This window comes from Durio zibethinus, chromosome 25 (genome assembly GCF_047325235.1).
Source record: "Durio zibethinus cultivar Kanyao isolate XHJ-2024 chromosome 25, ASM4732523v1, whole genome shotgun sequence".
Taxonomy (NCBI): domain Eukaryota; kingdom Viridiplantae; phylum Streptophyta; class Magnoliopsida; order Malvales; family Malvaceae; genus Durio; species Durio zibethinus.
Window position 1 is genome coordinate 17514105 of NC_143186.1, and position 27023 is coordinate 17541127.

General features: G+C 33.8%; 2 protein-coding genes across 3 annotated transcripts in view; both read right to left on the reverse strand.

Moving 5' to 3' along the window:
- Positions 1-1646: 1646 nt before the first annotated feature.
- Positions 1647-2541, reverse strand: LOC149511714 (sesquiterpene synthase 2-like). 2 transcript variants are annotated; one of them, XM_089754248.1, is made up of 2 exons: positions 2284-2541; positions 1647-1951 (listed from the first exon to the last, which is right to left on the reverse strand). In XM_089754248.1, exons 1-2 carry the CDS (start codon positions 2539-2541, stop codon positions 1661-1663), a joined length of 549 nt encoding a protein of 182 aa, XP_089610374.1. In that variant the 3' UTR covers positions 1647-1660. The 2 variants fall into 2 exon arrangements, with proteins under 2 accessions (XP_089610374.1, XP_089610373.1); XM_089754247.1 differs by having other exon boundaries at positions 1647-1960.
- A 4-nt stretch (positions 2542-2545) lies between these two features.
- Positions 2546-27023, reverse strand: part of LOC111275742 ((+)-delta-cadinene synthase isozyme XC14-like) — a 43047-nt gene continuing 18569 nt past the window's right edge. Inside the window, exons 3-5 of the mRNA XM_089754249.1 lie at positions 3875-3936; positions 3371-3746; positions 2546-2914 (exon numbers count right to left, since the gene is read on the reverse strand). Coding sequence (XP_089610375.1) covers positions 2761-2914; positions 3371-3746; positions 3875-3936 — 592 coding nt within the window. The 3' untranslated portion in view covers positions 2546-2760. The remainder of the gene's footprint in view (positions 2915-3370; positions 3747-3874; positions 3937-27023) is intronic.

Consider the following 27023-nt stretch of genomic DNA (forward strand, 5'->3'; position numbering starts at 1 on the left):
TTTCTAAACTGTGATACTTTATGTTAAAAACAAAAACCAGCTGTCGTGCTGGTAAGCTACTTTGTCACGAGTTCGATTATACATGATTTATTTCTCATGTGATTATAATAAAATTCAGAACGAAATGTAAGTTTTCAAATCAAGATCTTGATACTAAATTATGAAAAGGAGAAGTAGAAATGTCCTCATAACTCATTAATTATAATTGTGATAAGCAAAAATTGACATAAAAATTATATTAAATTTGATAATTTAAAATACAATATGATAATATAATATGAAAATAATATGAATAAAATATTATTTAAAATTTTAAAAAAATAAATAAGTTTAATAAAATAAAAAAATTATATTTTATATTTTCATAAATTATGATTCATAATTTTCATATAAAATATGATAAAATATAATATTTTATATGATAAGATAACATAAATTATTATATTTAAATCATATTCCTTTCGGTTTGTTGAAAAGTGTTATTAATTCTATTCATTTCGGGACTCAATCCTTTAATTAATAGAATTCAATATCATCCTCTTTGACCGTGATACAATAGTTTTTTGGATTAGGCTCAAATCTAACTCTATCTTCTAATCAAATGCTAATCTTGGCACTGAAGACCTATATATTATGCATTGTGGCATTGAAACATTGGATTTTGCGAAGTATCTCATTGATTTATAACGAGGAACACTTATCAATTACAAATAACTTGAAAAATGATGGAACTTGATATTTTCCATTCTGGAATAATCTTAGCTTTTAATTGTGATACTCTCTTATTAAAAAAAAAAAAAAAGAAATGTTGAGAATAGATGTTTAATTAGCTAAATAAACTTTAGGCAAAACCCATTAGCTAAAGTAAAAACTTATTTACAGAACAAAAAAGGTTTATGGGCCAATGGAAAACCCATTTCCAAACTAATTACCCATAAAACATTGTTATTCTAAAGCCCATATTTGTAAAGGTCAACAAAAATATTGTCCAGTAAACCCAAAGGCCCAATTTTCAACTTCCTAGAGCTACCCGTCTCTTTGCTAGCTTGGGCCAAGTAATAGTAGCAACTGGCAAAGACAATTCTGTATCTGAAATTTCTTTATTCATGCTTGTTCAAACTAAGATTCTGAGACTGAATTATAGAAAGGAGAAGTAGTCCCCAAAACCCATTAATTGCAATTAGGAGGAGCAAAGGTTGGCACAAAGGTCATTTTCCTGGGAGAAGATCCTCTCCACTGTTTAAAAATCAATGAAAGTTTTTACTATTTCATCTAAAGATGATAAATACACTTTCAACTAAGTATATGGTGAATATTTGTTTAAATTATTTTTATTTTTTAAATTAATTTTTAAATTTTATATTTAATTTAAAATTATGAAATTTCAACCATAAATTTAGTTTGAAATATATTTATTGTCTTTAGATGAAATACTAGAAATACACATCGGTCCCACTTACTTAAAAAGATAAAAGAAATTAAACATATATAGAATGACACAAAGGTGCAATACATTCTAATATTAGAAAGAGAAATCACTCTGAGAATGAATTGTCTTTATCTCATATATAACACCAAAAGATTTCAATTCTTGGCAGCTCGGGCAATTTTGTTCTTTTAGTTTCTTATTTATTTATTCTATATGTAAATTCTTGGATCTTCAAAGTGGGATTGGATCAATAAGCAATGAAGTGATTCCGCACTTGACAACATTTCCAACGTGTGTGTACCCATCTCCATCCTTGTAGAGGAAATCCATCACCCTTGCAAGGTTGAGAATCCGTGTGAGGATAGGCATTGGGACCCAAGGTGTCGGCCTAAGTACCAACTCCTGGTTTATATCCTTCCAAGCATTCTCAATTTGCTTGTTCAACTCACTGCATGCATTTTCTTCTGAAACTCCATGCTGCTTCATGTAGCATTCAACGGCCGATGCAACATGCCCTCTCTCCTGCTCAAACTGCATAATCATAATATTTTTAAATAAATATATGGGAAAATTAATTCTTATAATACTTTGCACCAATTAGAAGCTTTAATTTCTCACAATTCTATTTGATTGCCAATGATAAAATGCATGATTTTATTCTTATTCATTAATTATGATAGAAAATACGTTATACTAGTTTTTTTTTTTTCATATTAAGCAATGTCGAGAAAAGTAAAAAATAAATAACACATAGTCAATTAATTATGTGATTTGTCAAAAAAGTGTTAAAACTTTTAATTTTATTTTTGATCATTTCAAATATAAAAATTGATATAAAAGAAAAAGATAGATACATGATGCAACTTGTGTGAACCAATATCGTCCATGAGACGGGCAATTACTGAAGAAGCTTTAATGATTTTAGGGTTGCTAGATGCCCAATCAAATATCTCTTTTGTCACAATGTCTCCCATTCCAACAAAAGATGTGATAGCAAACATGATGTAGCCAGCAGATACTAATCCATTTATCATGTATTCCTCCACCGATGGTACGTAGTTTTCATGGTACCATTTGGCCTCAACGAAATACGATTGCGATAATTGTTTCATCTGAGAAATGAAAAGGCCAAGGAATCTATATTATTATCAGCTTGTGGTCCAAATAATTTTTCATGTAAGATTCTCTTTTTTAATTTTTTTTTGTCATTTTAAACGATATTTTTTGGGCAAACGAGAGGGAAGTGTGCGGTGGTCTTTTACTATTTATATGTAGTTTCACCTTTGAATTGAACGAATTTATCTCATGAAAACTGTAAATGAGAAAGTGGTTTAGTGTGAATTTACTGCTTCTTTCGCATATTGGACAGGGTATAATTTTCCTTGCTTTGTCATCACTTCTTCCATTTCTTCATAAACATCTAAGAGGGCCTTGTAGAAGATTCTCATGTATGCTGGGAGTTGATCTATACAGTCAGTATCCCACCTGGAATACAAATTATGGATTAATAAAATAAAAAATTCAACCAAATTCTACTATATAGTCAATAATTTGAAGATATACATTGCTTAATTACCTCTCAATTGCATTTGTAAGGAGTTCCAGTTCTTCAAATGTGCCATGTACATCATATATGTCATCCATAGCTGACGCTATGACTATTGCTTTTGTCAATATCTGTCTAGCAAAGGAGTATTAAGGCTCAAAGTATGCTCCCAATATCCAAAAGTAACCTTCAACCAATCTATCTCGTGCAAATGGCAGTTTTCCAGGAAAATCTAAATCTTTATACCACCTGAAATAAAACAATTAGCCCAAGTATTGCATACTGTTCGGTTCTCAGAAGTTGGTAAGGTTCGAAATCTGATTGTTCAGCATTCTACCAACAGCTTACATCGCTGTTGACAACAATTTCATATAGAAGCATTAAGGAGTAATTACCTAGAGATCTTGCTTAGCTCTCCCTTGTGCAAATTTTGTAATAAGTTGAAATCCAACTTTGCAAAATTTAGTAACGTTTTGTCATGTGAACCATCTTCTTGATATATAGAAATGTATCGCCTAGCCTCTAGCCTTGGCGAGCTTTTGCGGATGGGTCGTTTTCGGGCATGGGAGACTAGTGCTGAAAGGGGATATTCAATGCTACTACCTTCTGCCAAATCTAGATGAGTGGTGGTGAAAGCAAGTGCTTCTTCTAGTACATGTTCTCCATGCACACATAAATGTGCAGCTTCATATAATTCTAGCAAGCCTTTCACATCACTTGTTAAGGACATCTTGAAGTGTCCTTCATCATCTTTGAACTTGTTGAATGTTTCTGCTTAATCAAGAAAGGTATATTAAACATTCACCAAAGTTTGACATAGTAGTACTATATACATACATATATATATTATATGGAATTTCTCCATTGTGGAAGTGCATAATAGGAGATATTGGACTTACCACATTGAACATTAAATCCATTCTCTCTAAGTAATCGAAATTGAAGAGATGTAGCCTCGAGACTTTTGTCATCTTTGTACTCATTGTGGACATCAATTTGTCCAGAAAAAAAAAAAATACAAAATACTAAATACAATAAAAAATATATAAAAAATAATATAAAATAACAAATACAAAAAAATAGAAAAATAGAAAACAGAAAAAAATCGAGGATGGTAGTGGTGCCGTCCTCGGCACCACTGCCACCGGACCTTACTTCCCACCCTTCTGATCACTATACCCTACCTTTCACCCCTCTAATTACTCATCCCGTTGACAAAATGTCAAATAAGACAGAAACGAATAAAAGCGGCATGGGGCTCGTGCTTACACCTCATACCCTTCCTTCAAGCATACGCACGATCGGAGCTCTATAAATAGAGCTCCTAGCCAAATCAAACAGAGAGAGAGAAAAAAAAAGAGGAGAGAGCTGCAAAAATGAAAGGAAAAAAAACATAAAAAAAAACACAGTCCTCCCTGTAGGGAGGAACCCAATGCCTAGCTTCCTGCACGAAGAAAAAAAAAGGGTCAGTTTAAAAAAAAAAGGTCAGAATACAAAAAAAATAGTCTCACCGAAACTTCACTAGTAGATTTAGGGAAGTGGGGACTCTTTTTGACGAAAAAGACATTAGATCTAAACTCAGGAGGCCGAGGGGAATATTTTGGTATTTTCTGAGAATATTTCGACCATTGCCAAATGCGATTGGTGACCGACGAAAGGCGATCGCGGAGGAACGGCCGGTCGGCCATCTGCGTTTGACCAAAAAAAAAAAGAGAGAAGAAAAGCTTTTTTTGTCTGAAAAACGAAGGAAATGAGTAAAATTTTTTTTTTTAACTTTCATATAAGCTGTCAATAACCAAAACGACGTCGTTTCAATAAACGCCCAAAACGACGTCATTTTAGCCTCTGAGGATCCACGCGTCGACCCGTGACTCAACCCGGGGTCCACGCATCCAACCCGACGATCCATTTTTTCTTCAATCCTTGACCGGTCCATCTGAATCGGACCAGACCGAATCGGACCGAGCTTGAGCCGCTGAGCCACCCAGACAGAGCCGAACCACTGGATCGAATCGCAGAAATCAAACTGTGCGTTGATCGGATCGGTTCAGGTAAAAAATTTTTAAAAAATTTTTTTTTTTAATATTTATGCATATTAAAGTATTATGTTTGTTAGATTAAATGATGAAATATGTGGTTCATTTTTTTTTATAATTTTTGTTAATTTTTAAAATAAACTTTAAAAACAAAATAATATAAAAATAAATTTAATAATAATACTAAACTAATAAAAATGTAAGAAAAGAAAAATTTTATCTGACGATGAGATTAAAAGGTATTCCGAGTAGTGATGCCTACGAAATCTCTAGGTGAGAAGATTTTTTTTAAAAATACCACCAGTATATTGGAGTATTTATAAAAAAATTTTCAATATAGTAAAAATTTTCTTTTTTTTAAGTAATAAATAAAAATTGATTAATATATTAAAAATAAGTAATAAAAATGAGAAGAAAAAAAATTTTATCTAATGATGAGATTCTAAAAGTATTCCGAGTAGAGATGCTTTAAGAAATCTCTAGGTGAGAAGATTTTTTGTAAAATATTACCAGTATATTGAAATATTTATAGAAAATCTTCAATATAATGAAAATTTCATTTTTCTTCAAAATTTTAAATAAGAATATTAATAAAATAATTAATAAAATTTCTAACAAAGAAGAATAAAATGTGTGCATAAACATGGTAACATTTTGCATTGCATGCATGACATTTTTTACGAAAAATAAATTCGAGCCTCCGAAGATGAGATTCTTAGGTATTCCGAGAAGCGATGCCTAAGAAATCTCTAGGTGAGAAAAAGTTCTTCTAATGTTACCAACGTACTGGAACATTTTAAGAATTATTTCAATAAAAAGGTTTTAATTTATTTTTCTCAAGAATAAATTTTTTTTTTCTAATAAATGAAAAAATCAAGGAAATTATTTTTTTGAATATAAAAAATTAGACTATTTTTATCAAAATTAAAGGATAACATGTTGTTAATTGGTACCGTTTTTAACGGGCGCTGTGGGGGTGCTAATCCTTCCTCACTCGTAACCGACTCCTGAACCCAGACTATTTCACAGACCATAAAATTATCTTTTTAATAAATTTTAATTAATTTTAAAACTTTATTAAAAGGATATGTTTTAGTAGGTGGCCAATCGCACTTAGCCAAAAAAGATTGGTGGCGACTCTGTTATTTTTTTTTTATTTTGTTTCCAAATTCGTAGGGCGGACACAAAACTGTTATGACAGCTTGGCGACTCCGCTGGGGACGTCTTTTATTTTCGAGAGTCAGGCTAAAATTAACTGCTTATTATCCTCAAATTTTGATTTAAACAGATTTAATCAATTTTTAAAATTTTTATTTTTCATTTTTAGTAAAAGGGTCAAAAAAGAAAAACAAAACAAAACAAATCAAAAATAAAAAGCAAAAAAATTCACACACATTTCTTTTACTATGCCTCTTTTGTTTTATTTTTTTGTATATATTGCTCTTAATAAATTAGGATATATTTGCACACAATGGCACGATGCATCTTATGCATGAGCTTTATACCTGGGCTCCGTCTTTTATAGGAGGAAGTAAAGTACCTATGCTCTCGTGAGGTGATAACCTCCGTAATGGCAAGTGAAATACTTCCACTCGAATTGAATCCTTTCCGTTCGTAGCCTATAATGGGTGAGGATCGAGATGTCTTACTAGTCCAATATGGACGACAGTGAGGAACAATTTGGGAACCTTTAGACACTGTCAATCCAAACCCAGCATATAATAAGCCTAGGAAACCAGCCTTATGTAGAGCCTTGTCCATCTTTTTGTAGGAAATACCTAAGAATAAAAGTTATGTATAATACAAAAAAAAAAACAAAAAAAAATCTCAAAACAAAAAGAGAACCCTAAAAAAAATAAAAAAAAATATTTTTTAAACAATATCCTCACATTAACTCAATTTTGTTTCATTTTTTTTCTTTTTGCATTAATCATATCATATAATTTTGCATCGAGATATTTGCTCTAGGATATATTTCTCTTAGGAAGATTTCATGGATCTTATAGAACTACAGATTTGTTCATCCTCAGTCAATGTGCCATGTGAGTCATATAATGAAATACATGTTTGGTCAAAAGAAGCTTAATAAAAGAATACAAATTGTTTACCTACCGGTTATGTGTCTGAATTACTCGAGAAAGTACATTTAGATCTCAAACAGAATGATTTAAAAGAGTTAGCTGCTGTCTGGGGTCAGTTAAGTAAAGAAAGAAAAGAGAACTTTTACAAAAAGTATGGGCAGATTGCATCATTCATTTCAGTAGTGATCGATGAACAGCTGGTCAAAATAGCTATACAATTTTGGGATCCATCCTATAGATGCTTCACTTTTAATCAGAAAGATTTGGTGCCAACTATCAAGGAATATTTGATTTTGCTCAGGATAGAACTACAATGTTCAGATAAAATATTTACCTGAAAGTCAAAATCATGTTATCGTAAAAAGTTAGCCAAGCTTATGGGGGTTAAAGTAGAAACTATTAATTTCTTCGCGAAGTCTAAAGGTGAACATTTCGGCATTCGTTGAGACTTTCTCTGAAACTTCATTCAAGAGCATTTAAATGATGATCAACGTATGGCTGTGTTTGCTCTAGCATTATATGGCATGATAATCTTTTCGAAGACTTTGGGTTATATTAAGATAACTGTGGTAGACTTTTTCAAGCAAATTAAAACCCAAGCGATTAATCTCGCTCATGCAGTCCTAGTCGAAACCATTAAGTCATTGAATTTCTGTCGATAAAATAGAAAAAGATGATTCATAGGATATGCATCTCTATTATATGTATGGGTTAGAAGTCATTTCAAGTGTGGGAAGAGTGCATTTTTAAAACCATATCTTCGAAATAAGGCACCAATCGAAGAGTTTTATAAAAGCCAATGGCCAACATTGAAGACTAAGAAAGATTAGGTCATTTTCTTACGAAGGCTTACCGAGGATGAAATCGAATGGATGACGCCTTGGATGCCTCGTGTGCCCTTGTTATATCGTAGAGGAAATAAATCATGGATACCGTTATTAGGGCTATGGGGCGTTATAAGTTATGCTTCATTAATGTTGCTTAGGTAATTTGGTGTAAAGTAGTTTGTTCTTGCTACTCATGGCCTAGTCCAAGTAGAATTCATTTATGAGGAATCGAATCCATCAAGAACCTGAAAGCAGTTGATCCAAGCATGGAAGAGAACATGAAGAATGACGTTAGGGCCTCTCATCGATAAAGTCACTTTTGATTACCAGATTTGGAAAGTAAGACAGCCAAAGACATAGTACTCCCTTCTGATGATAGTTCATATCAATTGGTTAATCTTTCAAAATAGGTGCAATTATCAAAAGTTGAGCTTGTCAAGAAAGAATTAGAAGCTGAGAAAGAAGAAATAAGAAGAAAAAATTTAAGACTTCGCGAGAAAGTAGGTCAATTGAAATATGAAGCAGAGATACAATAGAACAGATTATAAAAAGTCATAAAAGAATGAGATTTGGTTAATAGTGATTTGAAAGATCTACACCAAGAAAATAAGAGGTTACGAGTTCAATTCAAAATTGAAAAAGTTACCAAGTCTTACCTTAGTCGACAACATGAAATGGATGAGCTCCGAGAGGGGATGAACCAATAGAAGGGCAAAGCTTAAGAAAAGCAAGAGGAGACCACCAGAATTTCTCAAGAATGTCAGAATTGGAAAGGATTATACTTTACAACCTTAGCAAGATTGGTGGAATGCCAAAACGAAAAGGAAAAGTTGAAAGTCATGCTCACAAAAGAGAGAAAAAAGCACTTCAAAGTACTGAATGAAAAAAAATCACTTCACCAGGTGATCCAAGGGTTTGAGATACAACTACAAGACCACAAGAGTCATATTTCAGCAATGATAAATGAGTGGCATAGAAAAGAAAAAGATTAAATTTTCACATGTGATTCAGAAAGGGATGCTCACATGAGATAGAAGACAGAAAGCTTAGAGAGGCAACAGTACATAGAGCACTTGACTAATCAAGTTTGCGAGGCAGTGAAAAAAGCATGATAGATGGTTAAAAAAGTAGAAGCATTAACAAGAGAATTCAATCCCATAGGGGACTATGGACAGTGCCTAGTGAACTTTTTAAATGAGGCGAAAAACCATTATGAGCAAGTTAAACGCTTCTATGGATATAACTATAGGATGATAAATCTTATGTAATAAAAGTTGTATGGGATCAATAAAAATTTTTAATGTTGAAATTCGTCCAAAAGCAAATATCTCCCACTTGCTTTCATGCATCATGTATATCATTTTTCATAAAATAAGTAAAAAATAAAATTTTCAGCACATAGCATTCTAATTTTTTTTTCTTTTTTTTCAAAATAAAAATTTTATGGTAATAAAGGTTCAAAAATAGCTCATCATTCAAATATTTTGACCCAACCTACTTGTCATCCATACAATACCAAAACTCAGACAAGAATCATGGAGCAAGAACAAGACAGTTAATTTGAGAGAATTAAGAAAGCTCAATAAGAACTAAGAGGGGATCTTAGTACAATAATGGAAATGCTCAAGAAACTTGACAAAGAAAAAGAAGTGAAAAAAAATCCTAGCTTTCAAGAGCAATCACCAGATATGATAGATCCTATCTACCCTCCAAGGTTTGAGCCACGACTGATTTAACCTTCACAAGAAACTAGAGTACCAATTTTTACTCCCGATAGATATCCCAATCTTTATTCAGGAATGACATCCACACTTGCTCCAAGATAATTTCAAAATTTTGTTAATCTTGTTATTATGGAAAAACCACCTGAGCCAATCTTAGTTCCTAATTTGGATGATCCCAAGGAAAGAGAAAAGCTAAGGATGCAGACACCTAAAAAAATGGAAGATACCAGTGTTCGAGAGAAGATAAAGTTATTGGAAGAAAGGCTTAGGACTGTAAAGAGAATAAATTTTATAGATATGGTGATATCAGGTGAGATCATTGAAAATGCCATAAAGAATGGTAAACTTAATGCAAGAGAGACAAGTGAAGCAAGAAAAGGTGGAGCTCCTAAAAAGAAAGAGAATAAAGCTCAAGCAGTGAACTATATGGGGTAACAATTCAAAGGTTTCACACCTTATCCTACACCAGTCTACCAAACCCATTACCCTTCTGTAAAGCATGTTACATCTATCCCTCATTCATATAAACCATACCAGTCATTACCACAACCAGCTTATCCACCTTATTTTTGATCATCTTTTCAGACACCCAGCTACAATCGTCCTGCAGCACCTATCAGACCAGAATGGAGACCCAGTCCTAATAGTGGTTTGAAAGCCTCGAGAAATACCCAAGAAAAAATCACTTTTGATCCCATTTCTATGGTATACACATATTTGTATCCTCGACTTATTGAGAAACATCTACTTGCTCCTGTTATCGTTGAATCCTTGAAACCTTCATTTCTCAAGTGGTATGACCCCAATGTACATTGTGATTATCACTATAGGAATCCAAGTTATTCCACTAAGACTACTTTGAAGCGTAAAATGCAAGGGTTAATCAATGAATGAGTATTAAATTTTGATACCAACCAATAAAAGACTCCAAATGTCAATAGGAACCCTCTACCAAATTATACCAGACCATCAATAAATGCCTTACTTGATGGGTAAAAAAGCCACGTGAAGGAAAAAAAAAGTTAAGACTCTAATGGCTAAGGTGTTCGAAGTATTGGTCAAAGCTGACATGTTGAAGCCAATAGAACCTTAAAATTGCTCTGAAGCAATTAACTCAACTGAAAGCTGCAATTATCACAGAGGTGTTCTGGGGTATTCTATCAAGAATTGTCATCAATTTTGTCAAGATGTGTAAAAATTGATGGATGAGGGTTGAATAGAGTTTTACCAAGAAAGAGAAGAGTTGGTAAAAATTGAAGTGTCTACCATTAATTCAAGAATAAGTTTATACGTAGACCAGTAATTATCTATTATAATGAGAAGCCAACATTAAAGCTAAAAAAGCCCGTCTCCCAACCAGTGGTGACAATGAAAGTTTTTGGCCCTTTTTCATATCAAAATGATAAAGTAGTACCTTGAAAGTATGATTATGATATCATAGTCAATCCAAATACTACCAGCATAATGGGTGTAGGAGGCATAACTCGAAGTGGAAGGTGTTATACCCTAGAGGCTCTAAAAAAAGCTAGAAAGGAGAAAACCAAAGTAGAAGAAGAAAATGAAAGTCAGAGTGATCTTGACGTAACCCAAAAAAAAATGTCAGAAGCCAGTATCTGAGAGTGAAGTATGTGAATTTTTAAAGTTAATAAAACATAGAGAGTATAACGTGGTAGAACAGGTTAAAAGATGCCAGCTAGAATTTTACTATTGTCATTATTGCTCAATTTAGAGTCACACCATAATGCTTTGCTGAAGGTGTTAAATCAAGCATATGTGTCTCACAATGCTTTTGTTGAATATGTGAAATAGCTTGTTGGCAATCTGATGATTTCAAACTATATCTCTTTCAGTGATGAAGAGATTCCTCCTGAAGGTAGAGGAAGTTCCAAGGCTCTTCACATTACTGTGAAATGTAAAAGTCATATAATGGCTAAGGTTTTGATTGATAATGGCTCATCCATCAATGTTATGCCTATGACTACTCTGGCAAAACTTCTTGTTGGTGGATTTTATATGAAACCTAATCATATGATAGTGAGAGCCTTTGATGGAACTAAAAGAGAGGTGCTAGGAGATATAAAAGTACCATTATAGATTGGCCCATGTACTTTTAATGTGAAATTTCAAGTTATGGACATCTCTCTTTCATGCAGTTATTTATTGGGTAGGCTGTGGATCCATATGGCAGGTGCTGTTCCATCCTCATTACATCAAAAAGTCAAATTTATTGTAGAAAAAAAGCTAACATGTGTGGTAGGAGAAGAAGATTTATTAGTAACTCAACCGATAAATACTCCTTATGTGAAATCAGCAAATGAAACTTTGGAATGCTCTTATAGATCCTTCAAGATTACCAATGCAACATATATAGCTAGATGATTTAAATTGTATTCACCACACATGTCTATGACAACTAAAATGGTAGTCAAATAGTTGACTAAGGTGGGATGGCGACCTGAAGCAGGACTTGGGAAGAACCTGCAAGGAATCACTAAGTCGTCGACCATATATGAAAGAGAGACAGATTTAGCTTGGGATATAAGCCAACAAGAGGGGACAGAATAAGAATGGTGAATGAGAAAAAAGATAAGAGGATAGATAATCTTAGGGGATATGAGCCGGAGTCAGAGCCTATAGTTATTTTATATCTCTATGATTCTTTTCACTCAGAAGGATATATTTATCCAGATTCACAGGGAGCCCTAAGTGCAAGATTTATGGAAAAATTTTTAGAGCTGATCATTCAAATGGTGGATGATGAAGAGCTGTTCGTGTACCCTTGTCCTCTAGATTTTGAGCTGGATAATTGAAAAGTTATAGAGCTGTCTGTTGTGTTTAAAACTTTGAAAAAATAATGTACTGTGAAACTTTAAATTCGTAATTACTCTCTACGAGTATTAGGAGATCTTTTATGGTGTGTTTATGTTTGTCATTTTAATAAAAGACTTAGAAGATGCATTCGTATTTCTTCTATTGTTTTCATTTTTATTTTACTTTTCATTCTTTTCTTTCCATCATTTTCTTGCCATTCCATTTTTGTGTGCCAATATTCTCTTCATCTTATCCTCTGCAGGGTCCCAAACAATAACACGAAGATAATCATGGCAATAATCTTGGATTTAATTTTGAAAACTTAATTCATGTTGATGAACTTGATAATGAGAAAGATTCAGATAACTACACATTGTCTCTTGATTTGTTAAAATTAATAGAACATGAAGATAAGCCAATTGAATCCCATCATAAATTATTGAATTAGTGAATTTGGGAGCTGGTGAAAACAGAAAAGAAGTTAAAATTAGTATATCTCTTTTACCAGCTGAAAGACATAAGCTAAAAGAGCTACTCCAAGAATATGTAGATGTATTTGCGTGGACTTACCAGGATATGCCAGGACTCAGCACTGATATTGTAGAGTACAAATTACCTTTAAAACCAGGATGTAAGCCGATGTAGTAAAAGCTAAGGCGTATGAAACCAGAGATGCTGCTGAAAATTAAAGAGAAAGTGAAGAAATAATTTGATGCTGGATTTTTGGAAGTGGCAAAATATCCTAAATGGGTAGCCAACATAGTGTCAGTTCCTATGAAGGATGAAAAAGTGAGAATGTGTGTTGATTATCGAGATTTGAATAGGGCAAGCCCTAAGGATAACTTTTTTCTACCTCATATCGATACTTTAGTGGATAATACTTGTTGTAACATCTAGATCCGGGGATCTATCGCTAGACATTGACTTGAAGGAGTCGCCACCAATCTTTTTTATCTAGGTGCGATTGGCCACCTAAAGAATCTATCCTTACAGGGAACACTTAAGTTTAAGGGTCCTTACAAGAATAGGTTCGAGTCTACTAACCAGAACAAAGTTCGGGAGTTCAGTTACGTGTGAGGAAGGTTATAACACCCTTACCACGCCCATCAAAAGATGGTACCAGCTTAATTTTGTGTTATCCAATAAGCCTTAAAATTTTACCAAGTAATTAACTATTGGAAATTATTCTCAATTGACTCTAATACTTTTAGCAAAAAAATGAGAAAATCCCCTCACCTCAAGAGTATGCAAGAAAATTATTATTTCACTTGCAGAAGCTCCATCGTTGGATTATTTAACATAAAAAAAAATCCAAGGAAATAAAAAAAAATGATTGCTTTTGTACAAGAAAAATTGATACTTTCAACTTTTCCCCAAAAATATTTTTTGGAAACTTTAATTTCGAGGAAAATTGATACTTTCAACTTTTTCTCAAAAAAAAAAAAACTTTTTTTGAAAATTTATTTTTATGAAAAATTGATACTTTCAACTTTTCCTCAAAAATATTTTTTTGAAAACTTTTAATTTCGAGAAAAATTGATACTTTCAACTTTTTTTCAAAAATATTTTTCTGAAAACTTTTAATTTCGAGGAAAATTGATACTTTCAACTTTTCCTTAAAAATGTTTTTTTTTTAATTTTATTTAAAGAAAATAAAATAAATAAAAAATAAAAAAAATGAAAAATGAAAATACATAAAAAAATAAAAATAAAAATAAAAATATTAATCAATCCCAATATAATAATAATAATAATAAATAAATAAATAAATAAAATAATAAAAACAAACGAAAAAGAAAACCTGGGAACGGCTCGGCTTGAGGAAGAAAAACGGCTCGGAGATGTGGCTCATGGGTGTCGGCTCGACTCAACTAACAGCTCGAAGACACGAGTCGCACGCGGGTAGAAAATGAATCGATGCTCGGGTCAGGTCGGATCTTGACAAAAGGCGCGGATCCTCTGGCTTACTTAACGCAGAAACGACGTCGTTTTGAGAGGGTATATAAGACTGATTCTTTCGTTTCTTCAGTAGAACCCTCTTTCCCTTTCTCTCTCTTCCTTTTTCTTTTCTCTTTTCTCTCTAAAAACCCGAAGAACTCTAGTTGAATGTCCGCTGGATTCTGAAAATTTTTGTTGAAATCTGGGTTTTTTGCCAGAAGTTCATCAAAAAACTGATCGGTTTCTAGAAATGGTTGTCGAAAATTGGAAAGTTGGCCAAAAACTTCAAACTTGACCAGAATAGTCACCGAAAAATTTATCCTTCGCTGGAAAATTCAACCGAAATTTGAAAATTTTCCAAAAATTTTCAGAAAAAAAATTTGCAAAAATTCTCCAAAAATTCCTACCGATTTCTAGAGCTGTTCTAAACACACTAAAACCTTTGTAGCCTTTAAATCTTCTCTGTGTCTGCTTTTTCTCTTAGCTAGTGACTCTTTTTCTCTGTTTTTTCTTTTGATCCGAGGGTCTTTTTATAGGGATTGATCAGAATAGTTTCTGATCAATCCCAACTCCTCTTTAGATTGTGATTCAATCATTGAATCCAATATGAACTCTGATTGAATCCCAATTTACGGTGGGATTCCTCCAAAACCAATTCAATCTTCAGTCGAAAAAAAATCAAATAAATAAAAAAAATCAAATAAAAAATATTAATGAAAATAATCAGATAAACAAAAAAATTAACAGATAAATTAAAAATAAATAATAGATAAATTATAATATATAATCAGATAAATATATATAAATATTAATAGAAAAAATAGTAATAGTAATAATAAAAATAAGAATATATATTAATAAATAGTAAAAATAAATAAATAAATAATAAATACATAAGATAAAAAATATAATAATAATAATAAAAATAAAATATAAATAAAATAAAAATATAAAATACAAAAATAAAAAAAGAAAATGGGCATACTCATTTGGACCAGGCCCAATTAATCTGGGCTTAGACCAAATTGAGTGTCTACAGGTGCCCCTCTTTGCATATTTTTTGTGAAACAGAAATTGCGGAAAGACGTAGACACCCAATTAAAACTCAACTCGACATTTTTTTTTGTGTTTAAGATTTGATCAAAACTCCTCTAAGTAGAGGCTCAACAACTTTGAAAGACATAAACAAAGCTCCTATAATCAGAGGCTCAACAATTTTGAAAAATAAATAAAGCTCTTATAATCAGAGGCTCAACAACTTTAAAAAATAAATAAAGCTCCTTTAATCAGAGGCTCAATGACTTTGAAAAATAAACAAAGCTCCTCTAAACAGAGGCAATTTTTTTGTTTTTTTATTTTTTTTTTAAAATTTGATCAAAGCTCCTCTAAGCAGAGGCTCAACGACTTTGAGAAACATAAATGGCTCCTCTAATCAGAGGCTCAATGACTTTTAAAAAATAAACGGCTTCTCTAATCAAAGGCTCAACGACTTTAGAAGAAATAAATGGCTTCTTTAATCAGAGGCTCAACGACTTTAAAAAATAAATGGCACCTTTAATCAGAGGCTCAACGACTTTAGAAAAATAAATGGCTCCTCTAATCAGAGGCTCAACGACTTTGAAAAAATAAATTGCTCCTTGACAATCATGTCCAAAAGAGTTGAAAATCGTGTTTGAAGGAATTTCAGGAGATTATGCCCAAAGGTCTTATAAATCAACCTTGATACCAAGAGACATCCTATTTCAAGGATTAGGAACTTACCTGATAAGTTTCTTCTCAAATTTGAAAATATTTTCATATCTGTCTTCTCTATGTGAGATTTTGGAATACTCATGCTTCTTGAATTTATGTAGTATATGCTATGCAATGTATATGAAATCCAATGCATGTTATGCAAATGTTGGCTAATTAACTTTTATTCAATTGTGGTGCTCAAGTTTCTCAAACTATTTTCTTAGGCCCCGAACCCTTGATTCTTCAAAGACCCAATTACACTGCTCTTCTAAGATCGAGTCAGTATATCTCTCAATCATCTCTTCCACTTACATTCTTTTTGTAAAAAATCTCTTTCCAAATTCAATGTCCTTATCAGGGACTGAACACCTCAATCTTGCCTTTATCACTTTTGACTTATTCAATGCAATGTAAAAATCTTTTATGTCATTATTCATTCATTAATCATTATTTCAAACTCAAAAAATAAGAATGCATTTGCACATTTCTTTGTTGTAGGGTATTAAGAAGAAAAGAATAAGAATGGTTGAGAAATAGTCACAAAAAAAAAAGACACAAAGAGTGAAATATAATGTCTCTTATTAGCAAAAATGTTGGCCAATGGAGAATTACAAGGATAAGTATGGGAAAAAAGCCCAAAATGAACAATCAGATAATCATGATAATACATCTCAAGGTTTTTTTTAAAAAATCTAACCATCTGATGTATTTAACAATTTGGAGCTCCTCCGAATTTGCTAGTCTCCATGCCAATGAATTTTTGAATTCGATGTTGTATTCTCCTTATCTAAGCTTCCTTTTCAAGTTTTTAACTTAGATAAACTCCATATGACTCAAACTGCCCCTTTATGATTTTTGCCTTGAGTCCTCTTTTTTCATTCATTTTTTATTTTTCATTTTTCATTTTTTTGTTTTTTTCATTTTTTTCATTTTTTCCATTTTTTTTCAAGCATAATATTTCTTCACAGCATCAAAATTTATAGGATGGGGTAAATCATTTCCATCCATTTCAGTCAGTATCAATGCTCCACCCGAGAAAGCCTGTTTCACTACATACGACCTTTCCCAATTCGGAGTCTATTTTCCTCTACTATCGTGCTGGATCGAGAGGATTCTCTTCAAGACCAACTCTCCTTATCGAAAGTAACGGGGTCGAATCTTCTTATCATGAGCCCTCATCATTCTTCTTTGATAAAGCTGACCATGACATAGTGCAGTCAATTTCTTTTCTTCTATGAAATTTAACTGTTAATAGCGTTCTCGAATCCATTCAGCTTTTTTCAACTCAACTTTTTTTAGAACCCTCAAGGAGGGGATTTCTACTTCCACTGGTAGTACAACTTTCATCCCATAAACTAAAGAAAATGAGGTTGCCTCAGTAGAGGTACGAACTGACGTTTGATATGCATGCAATGCAAATAACAACTTTTTATGTCTATCTTTATAAGTCTCGATCATCTTTTCTAGAGTCTTTTTTATGTTCTTATTGGCTACCTCAACTGTCTCATTTATTTTCGGACCGTATGGTGTCGAGTTATGATGCTTAATCTTGTAATGAGCACATTTTCTTGTATCATCTTACTATTTAGATTCTTGGTATTATCTAAAATAATTTTCTTCGAAAGTTTATATCTACAGATGATCTCTCTTTTTATAAACTTGTAAACCACAGATCGTGTTACACTTGCATATGATGCTGCCTCTACCCATTTTATGAAGTAATCTATCATCATAAAAATGAATCTGTGTCTGTTAGAAGCCTTTGGGGTGATTGGACCAATGACATCCCACATTGAGAATGGTTAAGGTGGTGCCATAACATGTAAAGTAGATGGCGGAGCATGGATCTTATCAGCATATATCTGGCATTTATGACATTTATGAGCATAGTCAATGTATCACTCTTCATCATCAACCAGTAATATCCTGCTCTCATGATCTGTCTCGCCATCATATGTCCACTGATATGTGCCTCACATATTTCATCATGCACCTCTTCAATGATTTTTTTTGCTTTAATTTTACTTACGCACCTTAGTAATACTTGATCTTGACTTATTTTGTACATGATATCCCCATCCAAAAAAAAGCTCATAGCTAATCTTCGGATGACCTTTTTGTCATTTTTTATTGCTTGTACTGGATACTACTGATCTTTAATATACTGTAAGATGTCATAATACCAAGGCTTTCCATCTTCTTCTTTTTTTACATTAGAGCAATATGCTGGTATATCCTTAACATCTAGCTTGATAGGCTGAATGTCAGTATTATCATTAATTCAAATCATTGCAGCTAGAGTATCCAATGCATCAGTAATCAGATTCTTTTCTCGAGGTAAGTGGTCAAATTAGATATCTTCAAATTATTTCATCAACTCTAGAATATACTTATGATTGGAACAAGTTTTGAATCTCTTGTCTCCCACTCTCATTTCAACTGATATATAACTAGAGCTAAGCTCCAAACACTTTTAATGCTTTCACTCTTCTATCTATAATAGCCTGCAAGCCTATGACATATGCCTCATATTCAGTGATGTTATTTGTGTAATTAAAATTTAACCTTGCTGTTACAAGGTAGTATTGTTCTTCTGAAGAAATCAAAATTACCTCAATTTCATGCCCCAAGGCATTGACAGCTCCATCAAAGTACATTCTCCAACATTTTTCTTCATGCTCCTCTTTCTCCAGTTAGGAAATAGTCATTAGATCTTCATCAGGGAATTCTAACTTCATTGGTTCATACTCTTCAATAGCACGATCTGCAAGAAACTCTGCTATAATGCCTCATTTTATTACCTTTTGGCTCACATATATAATATCATACTCTGAGAGCATTACTTGCCATCTAGTAATTCTTTCAAACAAAGAAGGCTTCTCGAAGATATATTTAATTGGATCCAGTTTTGCTATGAGCCATGTGGTATGATAGAGCGTATACTGTCTGAGTCTTTTGGTGGTCCACGCTAATGCACAACACATTTTCTCCAATGAGGAATACTTAGATTCATATTTTGTGAACTTTTTACTCAGATAGTAAATAGCTCTCTCATTTTAACTAGACTTATCTTGCTGCCCCAGCACACATCCCATTAAATTTTCACATACAGTTAAGTATAAAATTAAAGGTTTCCTTAGAATAGGTGGTACCAACATTGGAGGGTTCGACAAGTATTGCTTAATTTTATCAAATGCCTTTTGACATTCCTCATTCCATTTTTCAAGATTATTCTTACGAAGAAGCTTAAATATGGGATCACATTTGTAAGTAAGCGGAGTGATAAACCGAGAAATGTGGTTCAATCTCCCCAAAAAACCTCAAACTTTTTTTGGTGTGCTGGGAGGTGATAAATTTTGAATGGCTCGTATCTTATCTGGATCGACTTCCATTCCTCTTTCACTAACCATAAAGCCTAGTAACTTCCCTGACTTTACCCCAAAGGTGCATTTGGTTGGGTTTAATTTGAGCTGAAATCTTTTCAACCTCTCAAATAACTTTCTGAGGCTGGTGACATGATCTTCATCTTCACAAGACTTTGTAATCATATCGTCTACATACACTTCGATCTCTTTATGTATCATGTCATGGAAGAGTGTTACCATGGCCCTTTGATATGTTGCCCCAGTATTTTTTAACCCAAAAGGCATGCCTTGTAGTAAAAAGTTCCCCATATGGTCACGAAAGTGGTTTTTTCCATATCATCTGCAACCATTTTTATCTGATTATACCCTGAAAAATCATCCATAAAGGAAAAAATTGAATGCCTAGCCGTGTTATCTACCAGTGTGTCAATATAAGGCAAAAGAAAGTTATCCTTTGGACTAGCTTTATTCAAATCATGATAATCTACACACATTCGCATCTTTTCATCTTTCTTAGGAACTGATACTATATTGGCTACCCATTCTGGATACTTAGCCACTTGTAAGAAACCTGCATCAAATTGTTTCTTCATCTTTTCTTTGATCTTTTAGTAGCATTTCAGGCTTCATCCGTCTCAGTTTCTGCTGAACTGGCTTACATTCTCGTTTTAAGGGTAATCTGTGCTCCACTATCTCCGTGTTCAGTCCTAGCATATCTTGGTAAGACTAAGCAAATACATCTACGAATTCTCGAAGTAGGTCTACCAATCATTGTCTATCTCCTGATGAAAGTGAAGTGCCCATTCTGACATCTTTCTTATTCTCTTCATCTCTCAAATTCACTAAGTCAACTATCTCCTGATGAGGTTTAATTGGCTTATTTTTTTGTTCAATCAATCTCATTAGGTCCGGAGGCATAACATATTCCTCAAAATTCTCTTCATTGTCAAGTTCATCGGTGTTAATTGAATTCTCAAAGCTAACCTCTTGATTGTTATCATGATTACCTTCATGTTCATTTAAAGACCTGAAATTGAATGAAATGAGATATGTTGGCAAGATGTGCTTGGAAAGATGGAAATAATGAAGACACAAGAAGAAATGAATGAAAATGCATCCTTACTAATTTTTATTAAAAATAATAAAAAATAAATGACCCAAACAAGAAAGATCACCCCAATGCCTTGGGCAATAGCTATTGGAATGTTACAATTACATTGTATTAGTCTCAAAAGTCACAGGCATCTCGATGGCACTCCAATTATTCAGCTCATAATCTGGCGGACAAAGGTGAACCCACTCATCTTGATTAATCTCCTTTTCATCTTTAATAGCATCAATGGTTAACTGGGTAAAAGTATTTTCCACATTTTTTCTTGTATCTGGGTACATGAATCTTCTAGGTCTAAAAGTCTCATACAGGTGTGGGATGACCATTAGTCTTGTTATTTTTCCTACTGACCTTCTCTTGATTTCCCATTCTACTACCTCATAGCCCAGGCCTAACCTTTCACTATTGTTTATTACTGTCAGAGGTTCTTTTATTCCCTATAAGTTCTTGCCTAGCCCTGATCTTGGATACCAACCCTTGTTGATAACTTGGCTCATCACTATCTTTAAAAAAGGTTGATTTTTAAATCCTTCACCTATAGAATTAACCAATTCAAAAGATCGATAGGAGCATTCCAATGCTTCTTCGACAGCTTCTACATATGAAGTATTCAATGGTTGGGTTACTAGCATGTCTTCCTCTCTAACTACCACTACTAATTGACCTTCTACATTAAATTTGATCTTTTGGTGCAAAGTAAAGGGCACAGCTCCTGCCATGTGAATCCATGACCTTTCTAATAGACAGCTGTAGGATGGATAGATATCTATCACTTGAAACTTCACATTGAAAATACATGGCCCAAATTGCAAGGGCATCTCGATATCCCCAAGACTTCTCTTTTAGTCCTATCAAAGTTTCTCACAATCATTTGACTATCTTTCATATGAGAGTAGTCAATGGGTAGCCTTGCCAAAGTTGACATAGGCATGACATTAATAGCAGAGTCATTATTGATAAGGACTTTGGCTATGATATGGCTCTTGCACTTGACTATGATATGCAGAGCCTTGGCATTTCCTTTTCCCTTCAAGGGAATCTCATCATCGCTGAATGAAATATGATTTGGCATGACTAGAATTCCAGCCAGGTGGTTCACATACTTAATAGATACATTATGTGCCACGTATGCCTGATTCAACACTTTCAGCAGGGTATTTTGGTATGGCTTTGAGTTTAATAGCAGTGATAATAATGAGATTCGAGCTGGTATTTTATTTAACTATTCAACAATTGAGTACTCATTATGTTTTACCAGCTTCAAGAATTCACAAACCTCTCTTTTTAATACTGGCTTCGGATGATCTTTTTCAGGTTCTACTTCAAGATTATTCTATTTTTCTCTTTTTTTAGCCTTTTCTCTTCTAGCTTTCTCTAACATTTTTAGAGTGTAGCACTTTTCACTTCGGGTAATGCCTCCTACACCAGTTATATTGAAAGCATAAGCTTTGGAGACATCCTCTTCTTACCCCTGAACTACAGTGTCACAGCCATATCTCTAGGGTACAGCTTTATTATCCTTGTACGAGAAAAGAGTCGAGACTTTAAAAGTTATCGTCCTGGGGATGAGTTTGTTTATGATTGACTTCAGCTTGTTCCCACACTGAATTGTCATTGGCTTTAGAAACAGCTTTGCAGGCTTATCAGTTATGGACACCTCAATACTTTTTAAGTCTTCTCTTTTTTCATAGACCTTCATCTGGTATGAATCCAAGAGTTTTTGCATCTCTTGGTGAAACTGCTCATAGGTTTCGATAGAATGGCCCATTGCTCTATTATGATATTTACAACTAGTACCGGTTATAAATACTCCATGATAATTATGCGGACTCACCAGTTGTATCATTCAGCCTTTCACAAAACATCAAATAGTTGGCTGAGAGGTGTCTTGATATCTGCCACTTTTTTCTTTAAATGATGCTCCTGTTCTTCATTTAGAGCATTCACATTATGATTCGACAAAGGATTGCTACTAACATTCGGTGTAGTCACCCCTCCCGTATCAAAGTAAATCATTCCATCCTTGATCAACCGTTGCATTTTGTGTTTCAGAGCAGTGTAATTTTTAGTGGAATGACCAGCAATCCCATAATGGTAGTCATAATAGGCTGTGAGATCGTACCACTTAGGGTAAGGTGGCTTGAGGTGTTCCAATTTACTAGGAACAATCAAATGACTGTTGTAAAGCTCCCTATATAATTTTGTATAAGTCATTGGAATTGGATCAAACACAGGTTTCTCACGAGTAGTTCATTGCTCTCGTGAACTACCAATAGGGTTAGTTGGGCAATTTTGAGGTCTTGGGGTAGGTTGACTATTAGGACTGTATATGGTATTTTAAGGCCTAAGGGGGGTTTGATATGTTTAAGGGTAAGGTGACTGTACAAATGGTTAGTATGGGTAAAGGGAAGTGTTATTTACAGTATGATAATATGGCAGGTATCCTAGTGGTGAGTAGGGTTGATGGCCCCCAAATTGCTATCTATCAAAGCTCACAACCTGAGCTTCTATCTCTTTCTTCTTCAGGACTCTCTTGCTAGATGCTTCATTTCCTTTCAACTTGTCATTCTTGATGGCACTCTCGATAATTTCTCCAAAAATTATCATATCAGTAAAATTTTTTGTTGCATTTCCTATCATCTTTTCGTAATAGGAAAGTTTCAAAGTGCTAACAAAAGCACTGTGGTCTCTTTCTCAATCAGTGGAAGTTGTACCTAAGAAGCTATATCCCTCCATCTCTTGGTGTATTTTTTAAAAGACTCATTTGCCTTTTTTTTTCAGGTTCTATAAAGATAAACGATCAGGAGCCAAATCGATAATGTGTCGATATTGACTGATGAAATCATGAGCCATATCGCTCTAAGAGTGAATGCGGGTCCTGTCCAACTGAACATACCACATGGCAGCAGAGCCAGTAAGGCTATCTTGGAAAACATGCATCAAAAGTTTTTCATCATGAGCATGAGCTATCATCTTCCAGCAATACATGGTGATGTGAGTTTTAGGGCACTTCGTACCATCATATTTTTCAAATTTTGGTGCTTTGAACTTATGAGGAATGACCACATCAGGGACTAAGGAAACCCCAGCAGCATCAATTGAACCATAGAAACCAAATCCTTCCACAGCCCATAGCCTTTGTTCTAGCATACTAATCTTAGAGTTTTCTTAAGTTTCCACTCTTATCTTTTCTTTCTCCTTCTCTTTCAAATCATCTAGATCAAGAATTGGTTCTACTATCTTTTTAGTAAAGATAAGATTTACATAGCTATGATAATGCCCTTGGTTGGAAGCTGATAGCATTCCAGGATATGTTGGATATGCGAAGTGTTATGGTGGAACCTCTTGTGCAGACTGGGCTTGAAGTGGGCCAAAACCTGGAGGATACAAAGGGTCAGCCACTTCTTGCAGTGAGGGAACTTGTTGGCTTGTATTTTCTTCAACTCATTTTCCCTTATTCAGCTTATTAAGAGCATCCAGAATCTTAATCAACTCACTTTCAGTCTTCTCTTATACTTTTTCTATCTTTTCAAATCTGTGAGAATTTTTTTACTCCATTTGTCTTGCTCTGGATCTTGTGTTATATCAATGGGCAGGGTTCTCGCTAGATGAAGCTATCTTTGAACCTAAGTACCATATCTTAGAATTGGTAAATTTGTATGACTATCACACGGTTACTTTATTAAGTGTAATGAACGAGAATACAAATGAATGAAAAATGCATGTATGCAAAGAACATTTACCTTAAAAACGATATTCAACTAAAAGATTTCATTTATTCCAAAAAATTTTTATCTACATTGACTTTATCATCCTAAAATTATAGCCATAAAATTATTTGATCTATTCATACTGGGCCTTGGTTTCCTCAATGAAGTTCAACAGATGATGTCCATGTTCTCATACTGGGGTCACCACTTGTTTCAATGCCTCTGTCTCTTCCACCATCTCTCTTGCCTTGCATATCCCTTTATAGATTTGGGTCGTTAGGTGCTTAATGTATTTCTGTCTTCTTAAGTTCTCTCTTTTACCACACCAGACTTGGTATGATAACTCTCTATGCTCCCTAACTAATGCAGCAATATGGTCTCTTTGTTCATTCAACTTTTACCTTAGCCTGCTCAAGTAACTGTTTAGCATGTTATTCTCTGTCTGTACTTGGGTACTTTCTTCTTCCAATTCAGCATACTCTTGCTTTAATGTACTTGGGTACTTTCTTCTTCCAATTCAGCATACTCTTGCTTTAATCTTACATTTTTTTCAGTCAGCTCGACAATGGTTTTAGCATACTCTTGCTTCAATCTTGTATTTTCTTCAGTCAGCGCGTCAATGGTTATCTTTTTGGCCCTTTTCTCTCACACATAACCTTTTATGTTCTTGGTGTAGCTTTGTTAGGTCTTCAATAGCTGTATCACGTTCTCTAGCAATCTTGTGAACTTTAACTTCATGACTTTCAGCTTTATCTTTCCACTGGTCTTTTTCTTCTTGAAGCTTCTAGATTTCTTACTTTAACTTACCATTTTCAGACTCAAATTTTTTTGTTGCAAGCTCTAATTTTGATGATGTCTCTTCAAGTTTTTCTTCTGTTGGTGGTTGAAAGCTTTCATAAGTAAATACCATTTCTTGTCTTCATTTTGCTCTCCAAACCAAGTATCCTGGAGTGACTTTATCAGTAAATGGTCCAAGACTCACTCTTCGGAGATTTTTTCATGCTTTAATCATCTTATTCATCCTTTGAAATGCTTTTGGCTCACTGTAAGAAAAATCTAACTGATGAAGCCCATAAGTCATAGGAATGAACTGGTCTCACCCAAACTACCTTCTTACTAGGAGTGGTGCATAATTTGTCGCTCCTCATAAACCCAAAAGTGGGACCACTATATTATCCCTGCATTGATATAACATAGGCTTACGATTCATCCATGGGGCCAACCATCTCACCTTGGCACTGGTCAACTTTTATAGGAAAGTTATCTATTCTTTTTTAGACTTTTTTTCTGACCACTCACTTTCATAAAATTCTATGATCGAAGCTCGATTACGGATATAAAGCTTCGAGAAAGCACTATTTCCCCACTCAAAATGGCTTTTCATCTATAAGTACAATAACTGTATGCAACCTATAAAGTGCCCTCCATTTGGATGATAGTAACTCAAAGATCTGACAGTCTTTACTAATATTACCATTGAAGGATTACAACCATTGATCATACTCTCGATGAAGTCAACTACCACTATCTCGATATAACCTAAAACCTTTGAGAAGATCACCATTCCGTATATGGCTAAGGTAAATATATCTAACCCCCGTTCTTCATTAACATGTTGCAATAGAAACTCATGAAAGAACTTCCAAGGTAGGCAAACATGTTCTTGTTTCTTTTTTTTATAAGAATCCACAATTTTCTTGTCTATCCCCATGAGTTGAGCCAGACCTTTACAAAATCCTGACTTATGTTTTTTGACATATATCTTGTCAAGAGTCTTGAGGTGTAAACCCAACAAAATCGAATATTCTTTGATGGTGGGAATAATATTAGCTTCATTGAAAATGAAACACTTGTATGCAGGATCCTAAAATTATGCTACAGCTCTAATTAGTTGATCATCAACAACTACTGCTAGAAAGTGTGCTATATGCTCGTGTCTTTGGTAGAACTGTTCTTGTCTTAACGGATTCATCTTATTTCAGATATCAACCAAATCCTCTAGATTATTCTGTTTGAGGAGGATAAGTGTTTCTTGAGATAAGGTAGAATCATATTCATTAGTAAATAATCTTTCATCTTTAGTTGAATCTTTTCTGACTGGGCTCTTACTTCATTAGGTGTCTCACAAGGAGCTAATACGGATGAAGAACAAACTAGTCGTTCAGTGGAGTTCGTGAAAAATTTTGTTGAAGACCGTCTTTCAAGCAAATGTTTATGCAACTTTATGATATGCATATGAACCAATGCAAAAGAATGAGAAAAAATGTTAGTATGCCCAGAAAAAAGAAATAAACAAATAACTAAGTAAATTTAAACATCACACAAAGTAAGAAGAATGAATCTTATGCTTTTGGTTAATTCTAAAAGGGAAGAATGATGGCTCTATCTATAGGCTGGGTAGTCTTAAGGTTCACTATATGTGGTTTAAGGTCAAAGTTTAAAAGTTCCCAAATTGTTTCTTACATCATTGTCCATCACAAACTAGTAAGGCACCTAAATCCTCACCCATTACAGGCTACAAGTGAAAAAAGTTCAATTTAAGTGGGAGTATTTCGCTAGCCACTACGGAGGCATTAGACCTCACGAAAGCAATAGGTACTTTACTCCCTCCTAAAGGGACGGAGCTTAGGTATAGAGCTCATGTTATGCACATGCATATGAATGACATAATTAATAAGGTAAATAAACACGGATGAGTAATAACACATATA